The following is a 13,688-nucleotide window of genomic DNA, read 5'->3' as shown; positions in this document are numbered from 1 at the left end:
CACCAATAGCGGAGCGGCATGCTGGCCGGCGATCCTTGTCGTTGGTCCATTTGAACTTGGAACCCCTGCTAATGTTTATTAATAATAATATCGAATGCTAATTATGTTCAGCCAGTGACATTTCATTTAAAAACTCTTTGTTTGTGATTGATTAAGAAAAAAGATAATCTGTGGCATGATAATGTAGGAAACTGTTATAGCTTGTGAATACCCGGAAGTCAATTCCAACGGTAGAAATGTAGTTGCCGGCAAGAAACGTGCCATCCCGGAACCGGACGAGCATGCATGTTTTACCCACGCCGCTATCTCCCAGCAACATAACCTGAAATGTAACATACATCCGTATTACGTACTGTCTGTGGGTTACTAGTTACTACTATAAATAAATATGATGATGATGATGAAACATTATTATAGCTATTTCGAAAAAAGATGATGTACAAAGAATTAGCAACTGGATAACTATAGGAATAGGTATGTTACAATATTATTACATACCTTTCCAAAAACATCATATTTATCATCCAGTTTCCCATGCTTGTCCCATTGATCGGAAGGTGATGGTGGATCGCTTTGAGGCATCATGTTGACATCGGAACTTTCATCATCATCCCTCGCTTCAGGAAGGTTCCTTGCCCACGTTGGTCTTACACGACCAACAATCACTCTCTTCTCCATTTGTCTATGGTCCATCGAATTTGGGTTCCACATTTTTCAGTTTTTCACTAATCACAATACTTATTTATGTCGAATTTATCATTGCAATTGTCTTGTTACAAATAACTGATTCAATATTCACTTTTTTTTTAATTGGATCAAATCCTGTGATACGTTCTTACACACAGTTCATCGAACAAAACTAATTATCAAATAGATGAAACGCATTTATTTATTTAGTAATCCTACAGCTAACATAAATTATATATAATAACAAACAGTTACACTGAAAATATAGCCAGAGATGGAATACATACATTTAACTACAAAAATTTACAAAATGAAAGAAACAAATAAAAATTATTCAATACATTTAACTAAGTGGTACCTAATTTGGATGTGTTGTGTGATGGTGTAAAAGTGAGGGTAAGTACGTGAAAGATTTCGCGCTATGGATATTCTTAATACTTCTTTTAAGCATATTCCGCGATAGCTGAAACAGTCAACACGACACGGAAGTACAATTATTGTAGAAGTGAGCTGCAATTAATTTTACCTGAGATGATGTCATGTTTTCGTCGAGTGTCTAAAGCTATAATCAGTGTTGGAGCATTCGGGGAAAATAGACAAAAAATATTCCGATGAATTGGCAGATTTCTCTTTTCTATTTCTTCGAATCACGTTAAGAGAGTAATAAGATTGTAAGGGATGGCGGCATTTAAAGCAAAAGACGAGAAATCAAGAACGAAGTGGCTTGATTATCATCTTGTCAGCCTGAAATAGGACAACGAGACGTGACGAGAGGTCTTTTCATAGCCCTTATCAGCACCTGTCAACTAAAACTACAATGTATTCGTGTCTGTATAATGTTCTAAAATATTCTTGTAATTATTAGATTTAAAATTAAATCAATAAAATGAGCTTTTGTTGTACATACTTAGTTTTTGCTAAAATGCATCATGAGCACACCCTGCATACACACCATCACTCAACAGCCAAATTACGTATTACTTAGTTAAATGTATTTAATAATTTTTAATGTTTTCCTATATAAGTTTTGTAAACCTTTTTGTATATATTATGTATTCCAACTTTGGCTATATCTTTAGTAAAATATTTTTTGTTTTATAATTTAAAATTTGAGTTTTCTGTAGGACATAATAACAGAAGAATGTTTCTGCTTAGCGGCAAAATGTAGTTACTGCTGTTGTGTTTAAAAAGCGAGCGTCTCCCAACCCTAGGGTAGTGCGACAGCGTCATGCATAAGTAGTGTTGCCCAAAATCGGTCTTGGTCTTGCAGTCTTGGTCTTGTTCTTGCACTTTTGCAAGACCAAGACCAATACCAAGACCGCCTTATTGTAGCAAGACCAATACCAAGACTGAAGCCTGCAAGACTTGAGCAAGACAATACTTAAACCTGCAAGACTCTTGCGTCTTGCAGTTAAGTCAAACTGAGATTTGGGCATTATTAAGTAGGTATTTGTATTAAATCCCGATTTTGAGAAACGTTCCCCAGTATCAAAACCGTAGGTATCGTCATAACACTAAACTAAGGGCTGCAGTTGTATCTGCAGTTGGCAACGTGCCGCTCGTCTGAAAGAACCCTGAAAGGTATTGTATTGATTAGGTAGGTAAGTACTTATTATATTTCAACTATTTATTAAGTAGGTAGCGTGTTAATACTCACAAATCTGTTCCCATCATCCCATGTGATGTAAATGTACCTAGAATAACTTTCTAGCAAAGTTCATACCTTGTTGATCTACCACAGATCTGCCAGCGTTGCCAGATTTTTTATTGTCAAGGCGGGATTTTGGAACTTTTTCAGTTAAAAAAGTGGGAATCTCTCGTCAATAGCGGGACATAGTAACTAAAGGTGATATTTTAAATCAGAGTTACCCTATCGTTAAACACATTTCTTAATAAAAAAAAAAAAATAAACAAAACAAAACTAAACCAAAAAAAGTATTCATATCATTAGACAAATGGCGTTTCAAATAATTGTCAGAAATCTGAGGAATGAGTATATGATATACCTGGTATCTTTTTTTGGTAGCTGTTAAAAGAGCTGGTGCAATTTCTGAGCATGGCAGTGGTGTCTTGAGTAACCCCAAAAAGCGGGAAAAATGTCCCGCGCGGGGCATTTCATGTTCATTAAAAAACCGGGACGTATGGCAACGCTGGTATCTACCTATAATAATATATTATGCTTGTTTATGTCTAATGTGCAGATTTTACGTTAGTACTCGTAGGTTGGTATGTGCTTAAAATTATAGCCAACAAAATTATATAAACATTATGTAGGTAGCTACTTATGTTTCAAAGTTTATATTATTCTTCTATTCAGAAAAATTTAAAACTAACAAGCTAGCGAGTCGAGTAGGTCTAGTAACAGTTTCTACGGCAGCCAATGTTATGGTACAGACGCCAGCACATTGAGCTCCTACAATCTGTCAAATTTCTTTAACAGATTTTCAACTTTATCGCTAGAGTATTAAGGTTCAAGGTTAATTGGGAAAATGTGACGTTCTGCGAATAAACTGTTGGTCGGTCGGTGTATTATATACCTAATTATTTGATAATTTACCGACAAAGACGCCGCGGTTTGCAACAAGTGTATCACAGCATTTGACACTGTTTGAGCGCCGCATTTGCCGACAAAGAGTACGGACAGAGGCACACAAAATTGTTACCTATTTTGGTAGGGTTGGTATAGGGGGATAAAATTAAATGTCTCAGCAGTAGGTAGGTATAAATTGAATGCTCTGAGTTTCTTGTACAAATACATTCTCACACTGGCTGTCCGGCGAGATCATAATTAATAACTAAGTAGGTATTGCATCTATTGAATTTCGAATATTTTAATTTCGAAATAATCATTGTTAATATCGGTAAATGATAGATAGTGAGTGATATACCTAGGTACTAAAATGTGAGCAGCAAGATTGAAAATTGTATATGCCATGTCAGTGCTTTCCATAAGTTTATTTTAAAAAAAGCTCTTAAGTAAGATTTAGAGTTCACTATTACACACAACAAATTATGAAAAATATATTTAGACTGAGTACTTAGGGAATTAGTAGAAAAAATATTCTATCGTAGATACCTAGTTAAAACGTTGTGTTTACTTAATTTTATTTTTCTGTGCTAATGCCAGCATTGACAACCCTACCAAAATAGGTAAAAATTTAGTCCGCCTTAGTCCTAGACTTTGTGTTGCCGCCGTCGCGTCGCTTTCATGTCAAAGGTCGCCGCCACTGCCCATGTTCCAAAGAATAAAATAGGTTTCCGGGTGCTCAGAACGGACGCCAATAGATTATGTTGTCCTCGCAAGGAAGATTGTAGTCGTAAGCATATTATAAAAAAATTTGTAATAACAATATACCTAGTTTATATTATTATTATACCTTTTTAAAGGACATTGCACTGCAAATTTGGAAGTGGGTTAATTTAAACAAACTTGAAACGTGGAAAAACTCCAAATATGAGTGACGTCGTGGGTTTTGTTTTAAAATCACACACTTCCAAAAATCGAGATTTAAAGTGTCGGTTTATCAACTTCTATCGTACCTACATGACGTGAGGCATGACCTAACGGAACATGCCTAGTTCCAATAAAAAAGGAACGTGATAAACAATATTATTTGCATTTATTATCTGCACTATATTTTTGCGTAGGCACAAAACCTATCTGATTCTGATTCTGATACTTCTGTTTTTTAATCTTTCAAAGATTTATTCTATCTATCAAAGAACGCCGCATTTTTCTTTGTCGGTCTTCGGCTTGTGCTTATAAATATGAGTTTTTAAATAATTTTCAGTCATTTCCAATTGAGTTCCGCTTCGAGTCTATCTTATTTATTGTTCTCGCCGATTTACCTAGCTAGATACTCTAAATCCTTATTACTTTCGGAGTGAATGTTTACAATTTGACATGAGTGACGAAGATTCAAATAGCTCTAGTCGGAGTAGTGAGAGTTGCAGAATTAGATCTAAAAGACTTAAAAGCAAATATGACGAGTTTTTCGAAATAACTCATGCGTCCCAAATTGGTATGTGTAAATTGTGCCAACATAAGAAAGTCGAAATAAAAATGAAAAACAGAAACACTTCAGGCTTAAGAAAGCATCTAGTATCTTTTCACGGGAAGGAATCGCAAATATTTGTTCCTGTAAGAAAACCAACATTAAGTCAAAGTCAAAGTGGAGATATCACAAGGTTTTTAACAACCACTGCAATAAGTAGACAGGTAAGAAAAAAATATGTTACGTAAATACTAGGTACCCAATTAATAATTACAGTAATTTCCAGAGTAAAGTACCTAGCTGTTTCTCGTAGGTACTTTATTTTTGTAAATTTATGAAAAAAAAAACAATGCAAATTAGGGTGTTTCATAAATACCTACTTTACTTTTTATAGTTAAAATTTTTTTTTTATAAATTATTTAGTAGTACGTAGTCCTCAGCGTGGCAATTATGGGCAACTACACCCCGAATGGGAAGCCTTTGTCCAGCAGTGGACGTTCTAGTAGTTCGTAGTTATTAAATTTTTTTACGATTTTAATCTCTATTTCTACAAACGGGTGTTTGTATAGGTATCCTTGTATTACGTGTTACAGAAAGGGTAGGTAGGTATCTGGTTTAGAATCTGCATTCATTTGAACCGTGAGCTAAATAAAGTACTCTACTTAAGCAGGTACATAGTTACTTAATTACTGAAGCAGCCGCGGCACTACTTAAGTTTATTTTACTACAAACAAAAAACAATTTCCCAAGCTACAAAACCTACTTCGATTTTGTACTAACTAATATGTGTTCAATTATTTGTTATTTTGTAGCATAAAACTATCAATATAATAATAAAAATACCAGAAAAACAAATGTTATACGGAGTTGTTTCTTGGATGAATATATGTCCCCGTAGAGCGAAAATTCATTAAGTCCAAAAAACCTGTTTTGAGATAATGAGGGTTAAAGTTTTGAAAAATATAAATTGCCATAACTTTAGCATGTCATGCCATATTTTAATGTTTTTAGTTTCATTTTGAAGGAAATCAAATTAAGTTAAAATGTTAGCTACCCAAAGTGATGATTAAGTTATTACTGAGAAAACCTAAAAAAAAAACCAATTAGTTATTTGTTCTCTGTAGAATATCCGATGTAGTTATGAATTAGTTAATATTTGCCCCTAGTTAGTGATTTTTCACTCAGATCGAGTTTATTTTTATGTTATATGTACTTGATTTGGGTAATTTACGACTAACTGGTAGATATACAAAATATACATAATGAAAAAAAACTTAAGAGTTAAAAGACATTTTGTTTTATAATAGTATAAAATCTAACTACTTTTATATAAAAAAAATCTTCTACACTTCCTATGAATTAAAAATGTTAATATAAAAGTAACTTAGGTAATCTTTTATTTTATAAGCTATGTAAGTTTTTGATAAATAAAAAAATAGTTAACATGATTTCGTAATTTCTCTTATTTTCTATTAGGACCAAAGAATAGATTTATTTAATTTTCACTTTTTGTAAATCGGAAACTAGGATACCTACAAAATTGACGGTTAGACAGTTAAATAGGGGAAAAAACTATAGTTTTATTGGCATTGTTAACTCGATTTGGGCATTTTTCAACCTAATGTGTTTTCGCTCTACGGGGACGATTATTAATTGATTGACACTATTTGACACCGATCAGCTGACGTAGGTACCTATGTAATGAATGATTTGTGTACGTATAGACTTACAAACATTAATAATTATGTAGGTAATTATAGGTATTGAAAAATGTTGCCTTATTGGTTTCTTATCACTTATCACCATAGGAATCCGTGCCTTTGATATGTATGTACATTAAGTATATCCTTTCCGTAACACGATTATAATACAGATTATAGGTATACCTAGGATACCTAGATATAGGTACAGACCTATACCTAGGTAATTTATTCAAATGCGAAGCTAGTTTAGGTATAGTTTAGGTTTTCTAGTACCTATATTATATTTTTATAGATATCATGCTATGTTCATAGTTTTAAATTTTAATAGGTACCTATTATTACTATTATTAACACATATTTTAATATTTTATTTCAGTCAGTATCTGAAAACCGAAGTGACAACTTCATGACAGCTACAGTTGATTGGATTGTAAAAAAATATCTTCCTTTCTCATTTTTCGATGATGAAGATACACAGGAATATTTTCGATCGATATGCCCGAATACGATATTTCCTAAAAGGTCGACACTAAGAAGGAAAGTTAAAGAGCGATTTGAAGAACTACAATCGAATGTTAAAAATCGACTACAACAATATTCATGTAAAATGTCATTTACCATTGATGGATGGACGTCCATTGCTGGTAGGAGTTACTACGGGGTCACAATTCATTTTATAGACAATGACTGGAAGTATCGATCTGTAGTCCTTGATTTTATACCATCGCGCGGTCGACATACTGGGTTAGATATTGCAACGATTTTCCACGAATGTTTATTGGAATATGGCATAATTAATAAAATACAGGGTATCACGGTGGACAACGCAACTGCAAATACCAAATTTATGTGTGAACTTGGCAAACAACTGCTGCATTTTGATTCAGACAATCAACATTTCCGGTGCTTTGCTCACATTTTGAACCTTGGTGTACAAGATTTACTAAAGACCTTAGCTTTACACATTGAAACTGACAATAAAGAACAAGAACAGCAGTATGAAGACTATGAAGACGAAACTGAGGAAGATGAAGAATATGTGCCAAATATTGCTGACTCACGTACAGGTATTACAAAATTACGCAGTATTTCCAGTAAAATAAAAAGAAGCGAGATATTGAAGAGGAAGTTCCAGTCTGCTTGTGAAGCAGTTGGCGTGCCATCAAATCTCAATCCTATACTCGACTGTCCAACAAGATGGAATTCCACACATGATATGATTGGATTTGGTTTAAAAGTGAGACCTGGCATTAACATATTATGCGTTTCAGTAACCGAATTGAATGATTTTCAAATCACAGAAACGGAATGGCAAATACTCGAAAAAATACATAAGTTTTTAATAAACTTTAAACTTTTATCAACGAAACTTGGTGGAGAAAAATATGTTACATTACCGCTAGTCATTGTATCATTCAATCTATTGCTTGATAAAATTGAATCAATGGTAAAACAATTAGATGAGAAACCAAATCGAACTGAAGTGGATGAAAGGCTCATTTTAGGTTTCCAAGCAGCCCGAGATAAAATGCTTAAACATTATAAGAAGAGCAACTGGATTTACTGTACCACTTTAATTTTAGACCCAAGGCACAAAGCTCAGACTTTTGATATTACATTATGGGGGCAGCAAATTAAAACAGAAAGCCTGCACAAATTTAATGAACTTTATAAAGAATATAAAAGTCTACACGTACAGCAACACTCGGTGTCTAAATCTCCAGAATTACCAAGAAATGAAAACAAAGTATGTGAGGATGAGGAATATGAAGATGTAATAGACTTTGAGAAACTGTATGCATGTCCCTCTACGTCGTCATCTGGATCTTGTCTTCAAGGCTTAGTTTCTGACGAGTTGGAGGAGTATCTAAGTAAACCGAGAGCCGCCAGCTCGGAAGACATTTTAGAGTGGTGGAGGACGCATGAGACGGAATATCCGATTTTATCCAAGATGGCTCGTGATTTTCTTTCGATACCTGCAACTTCAGTACCTGCTGAGAGATTATTTTCTAAAGCATCGCTAGTAATTAGAAAACATAGAAATAGATTAAGTGATGAATCAGCGAGGTGGTTACTTTGTATTAATTCTTGGTCAAAAGAATTAATATAAAGTAACCAATTTTTTTTAATTCGAAAACAACCATATTCATATTTAGTTTTAGCCACACAACAAAAACCTCTCGGGGTTTATATCTGCATGTTGGCGAGCCGTTCATATCATTTCTTTACCAATTTATAGGTAGATACAATAATACATAGGTATTTACATAGGTACATTAGGAGAATTTTTGTGTAAGGAAACGCTTTGACTTGTACTTATAACTTTTTGAACTCGTTTTGTATAACGTTTGCAAGTCTACTGGAAGTTAATTATGTCGATGCTATTCTGTACTGTACTGCAATTTTTTTATTTAAATAAATGTTAAATTGCATAGATTGTCTTTATTCTACAACTCTTCCATCCCATTCCATTAAACAAATTAATTATTATTAGTTAGTAAATCATCGCTGAAGACAATAGTCTTTACTAAATAATTAAATAAATTTACTAAATAAATAAAACTAATTTAAACTAACGTGTTCAATAAATAGCAATAGGCTAATAGGTATTTGTAAGTCTCGCAAGACTTGCAAGACTCTTGCTGCAAGACCAATACCAAGACCAAGACTGAGAGCGCAATACCAAGACCAAGATCAAGACCAGGTGTATTGTCGCAAGACAATACCAAGACTGGGCTAAGTCTCGTCTTGGTCTTGCATTTGGGCAACACTATGCATAAGCACAATAGACTTTTCTAAGTATGAAGGCAATTAAACCTCGCTCGAACGATGAAGGAAAAGATCGTGAGAAAACCGGCATGTCGACCCAAAAGTCAACGGCGTGTGACAGGCACAGGCACACTTACTTGCCTGAATTACTTATTATTACTACATTAGAAAAAACAAATACGTTACTTTTAGCGCCGCTGTTTATTTTAATAAACTAATTTATGTATAGATTTTACACCATTGACAAGAACCTATTTATTTTAAATGAAAACTTACACAGACACACGGCACGCTTATAACAACTCTCATACATTACATATTTACATAGGTATATCATATTCCTAAATTCACGCATACTTAAGATTTTATACGACTTTTGTTTGATAAGATGTAACACTAAGACTACTTTTTCTTTAAAAAAAATGTTTTTAAACATGCACCATGTACCTACCTACACGAAATAAATGCAATTTAGTTACCCACAATTTACTTCCTAGTGTGGGAACTAGTGCGAGATCAATTTTATCACATCCATATTTCTCTCATGAATAAAGTTTTATTATTATTATTAAATGTATTACTTTGACGAAAGACCTGTCCCTTTTTTATCACACATCGTCGATATCAACGTATCAATTAAAACTACGGAAGAAATATGTTCGTTTTAGAAATAAAATAAGGGAAAAACAAATTTGAATAAATAAATTACTAATGATAATAAATATCTTTTAAACATTGAATCGTTTCTCTCTCTCGTTAAATGCGACATAAGATTTTATAATTAACTTAAAATATGAATAAGATCGAATATCTTTAGAGACTACCTCATCAAAGACATGATTCGCTTCATGTTTACTTTCCCATCCAAGTTTTCTCATTATTAGTATTCCCATTTTCTTCACAAAGTCTGAACATCTAAGCCGACCTCTATAATATAATTGAGATCATACTAATGTAATTAAGTTATATAATTGGCTACAGTGATATCCTTGTGGTACACATGACCTCGGTTTCATTCCGTGCGAAATATATTATTAGGCTTTGGTCCGTAAAACCGTTAAACCGTTGAATCCAAATTATTTATGTCTACAAATGTCTTTTATCAACTGAGAATAACGATTTCCTTTCAATATAATGCATATATTGAAACGAAATCGTAGAGCATAATAGAAGATAAAAAAATAAAAAATAAAAGATAAAACTCTTTACATTTCACCAGCGAATGAGACTTGGGAAATAGATTTGACATACGTACAAGAGTAGGTGAGAAACTGAATAAAACTGTTAACAATTAAATCACTTTTATTATACTAATATAAAGATATTATTCATTAGAACGAGAGAAATTAACACAATTCCCGTGGAAGTGAGAGCGTAAATATCTGTTGAAAATATATAAATAAAGCAATGGTGCTACAACCTTTTTTTAGGTTGATCGCTGATCGAACCTAAGAAATCAGATATGAGTCGCACGCTGAAGCCACTAGGCCAATACTGCTCTAAAAATATATAGATATGTTAATGCAATATACCTACAGAAAGATGCCCTGAAATAGATAGATGTTGTACCTCTATCAGCAAACAGAGTCGCTAGTTCAGCGTAGTTATCAATAAAGCGCAGAGCATAGCAATTCAACACCAGTGAACAATTTCTAAACTTTACAATGAAACGTTTGACGAAGTTTCAATAGCTATGAAACTGTAGTCACAAAGTGAATATTTTGTCTGTTTTAAACAGTTTTCGGGTTAAATTGAATAATAGGGGGATTTTATTTCATTAAAATATATTTAAGAACTTCGCTTTGCAGTTTTTCATAAACTTCAATTTTAAACATATAGTAATAACCAACATTTGCACCAATAGTTCCGGTCTTTATCTCTTTAAATCATACATTTCGCAGTCCTTACATATTATAAAAGCAAATACCGGCCGCGTCCATTTGTATGTATACTGTATGTTCCTTCACTCCAAATACTATACCTACGTATATCTCACAAACTAATTGGTCGACAGTAGTCAAATATACACGTGTCTTTTGAAGGTTAGGGCTAACTAAACTATTTAATTAATACTTGTAGCGCCATCTATGTATCAGCCTATTAACTTTTCAGCCGGTCGCTAAAATTCTTACCAAAAAAAAGAAATCTAAGAGGGCGAAGTTGTGGGCGGAAGCAAGGTATAAGAAAGTGTAGATATACCACCATACATTTAAATAATTTTATAGACCCATAATGTATTATGTACGCAATACGAACTTATATGTATAACCTAAAAAGGTTAAAAATATAGTCACCACTTACCGTACTACATCCCCTTTAAAACCAATTTTGATAAAAGTCCACACTTCGGTTGCCTCAACCCATATGATCCCTTTTCGTAAATGGATAGGTGACCAATTTACATAACTAAAATGTTGGGTTGTCCGGTGTTGTCAAAATACCGACATTTCCCATTCTATTTCCATATAGTTATAGGTCTCACCAAATTAAAGATGCATTTGATTGTATATAGTTTGTTAAGTTTTAATGAAACTAACGGCTTATATTTAATTTTATTTATACCCTATAGTGCATGAGGCAGACATATTTCATTTTATCGTTTATTTATAAGTAATCTACATACACATATTATAAAAGAAAACACTTAGACAATATACAAACCCAAAACAGATTACATTGATAAACAAAACACAAGTCAAGTACATTAATAGATAAAATAATAAAACTGAAATTAAACATTAAACAAAATACAATTTAATATTTAAAAGAAATTGTTAGGTACAACTTAAAATATTTCCTTTCCTTTGGTAAGGTGAAAATGATTACAACGTCATAGATTGTATTGTTAGCAAAAACATTGGCGATTTACGCAGATAATTCGTGTTGGTACGAGGCACATGGAAGTAACGTGAATATCTGTTCACATACGGTGGATTACCGACAAAGAAGCGCTATCCGCCTGTTAAGAATAGAGCGCAATAAATCATAATTTTTAAAGTCTACCCATTGATACAATTATTCTGGGAATTGTGAGCAAAATGCGTCAATCCAATTCCGAAGCACTCCAAAATATTAAATTTAATATAATTTACGAATCTTAAATCCACTCGAGCCTAAGTTTATTGAATATCGGGTGTTCAATCAAATATTGATTGTCACTGAAACAGCCTTCCCTTAGATTAACGAGATCAGGGTGAGGCTATATTGATCCTTTATTGATAACTGAATTACAACGTGTTTGTAGGTGAACCGTGTAAAAGTGATTTATTGACTAGCAAACTCTAGGGACACGTTTGCACCGACATTTAAGCTTTCAACAACAAATTAAATGTATTAAAGCTTTTGTAGATGAACAATTGAGTAAATATTCTGTTCATAGCGTAAAAGAAAGTTGCTACCGTTGCTAATATTTATTAGTATCGTTCTATAAAAAATATGTTAATACCGACCTGATTTTGACACTTCTTATTACGACCCTGAGCTTTAAAAGGGTTTTTTAATAATTTGAAAATTATGTTTAATTAATTATTGATTGCGATGTTTTAAACTAAAGATTTTTATTTTATATTATTTAACATTTTATTTTTAACTTGTTTTATTATTGGTATATAGAAATAACTGTATTTTACACTAAAATCACTAAACGTATCAAATCTAGTTATTTTTCTTATATAATAGGCGGGCAAACATCGCAGCCTATGGGCACCCAGTATTAGTGGGTGCGTTGCCGGCCTTTGAGGGAGGCCACTCTAACTTTAAATAGTTGGAGGTCGTATCTCTCAGAGAAGACCCGCACCGGGAGTTGATTCCACTGTTCACTAGTTCGCAAAAGAAAGTTATTAACTTTAGATTGCAAAGAACCATTTTGGTTAGTAAATATAACTTTACAAGGACCTTACACAGTGATCCTACCAGCGTCGCGATCCAGAAGCCTCTTGTCATTTAGATAAAATTTATTAATTGAAAGCTCGGAACGAGTATACATATTTATTTCGAACAAAAAACACCTTGTGCCACTGAAAAAATCGACGAATATTTCACGAGAAATCTCAATGGCAAAATGAAATACGATTCGTTTAAGAGTTGTTAGACTGTGAGATTAAATTTATTATTGGTGTTCGCTCGTATGTTAGCAATTTTCCATTTTGTCAATAACACATTTACGGATTGAGATTAGAGAAATAAAATAATACCTTTGGAGAATAAGTAAGCTTAGAGAATATGTAATAAATGTCTCTTTATAGTACATTTCAATTGGAACACTCCCGTATTATTTTTATTGCTCTGTAACAACCCGGTGCAGTGGGGCAAAAAACAGATGTACTGCGTTACTCGTTATTATTCTGTATTGAGTTGTTTTTCTTTGTTTCCTTTTACGTCACGGGAGCGAGCCTGACATCTCTGGTTTATAGGACATTACCGCCTGAGCCTTTATAGGCACTTTGAATTTAGAAACAAAAGTCTTAGTGAAGTACAAAAAAAATTGCACCTGAGTTAAATGACATACAGCGCTGTATATTTCGCAATTATTCCA

General features: G+C 33.2%; 1 protein-coding gene across 5 annotated transcripts in view; it reads right to left on the bottom strand.

The window, feature by feature from the left end:
• LOC125053193 (ras-related protein Rab-37) overlaps positions 1–13,688 on the bottom strand; it is a 49,408-nt gene that overhangs the window by 10,474 nt on the left and 25,246 nt on the right. Inside the window, exons 2-3 of one of the 5 annotated variants that reach the window (XM_047654436.1) lie at positions 499–834; positions 212–322 (exon numbers count right to left, since the gene is read on the bottom strand). The exons of 2 other annotated variants lie outside the window; for them this stretch is intronic. In XM_047654436.1, coding sequence (XP_047510392.1) covers positions 212–322; positions 499–711 — 324 coding nt within the window. In that variant the 5' untranslated portion in view covers positions 712–834. Of the gene's footprint in view, positions 1–211; positions 323–498; positions 913–13,688 lie in introns of those variants that run through there. 2 more of the 5 variants (XM_047654434.1, XM_047654435.1) reach the window with 2 other exon arrangements.

The sequence above is a fragment of the Pieris napi genome, chromosome 10, assembly GCF_905475465.1.
Source record: "Pieris napi chromosome 10, ilPieNapi1.2, whole genome shotgun sequence".
Taxonomy (NCBI): domain Eukaryota; kingdom Metazoa; phylum Arthropoda; class Insecta; order Lepidoptera; family Pieridae; genus Pieris; species Pieris napi.
Note: the sequence above shows the minus strand (reverse complement) of the source record. Positions and strands in the feature narration are given on the sequence as shown.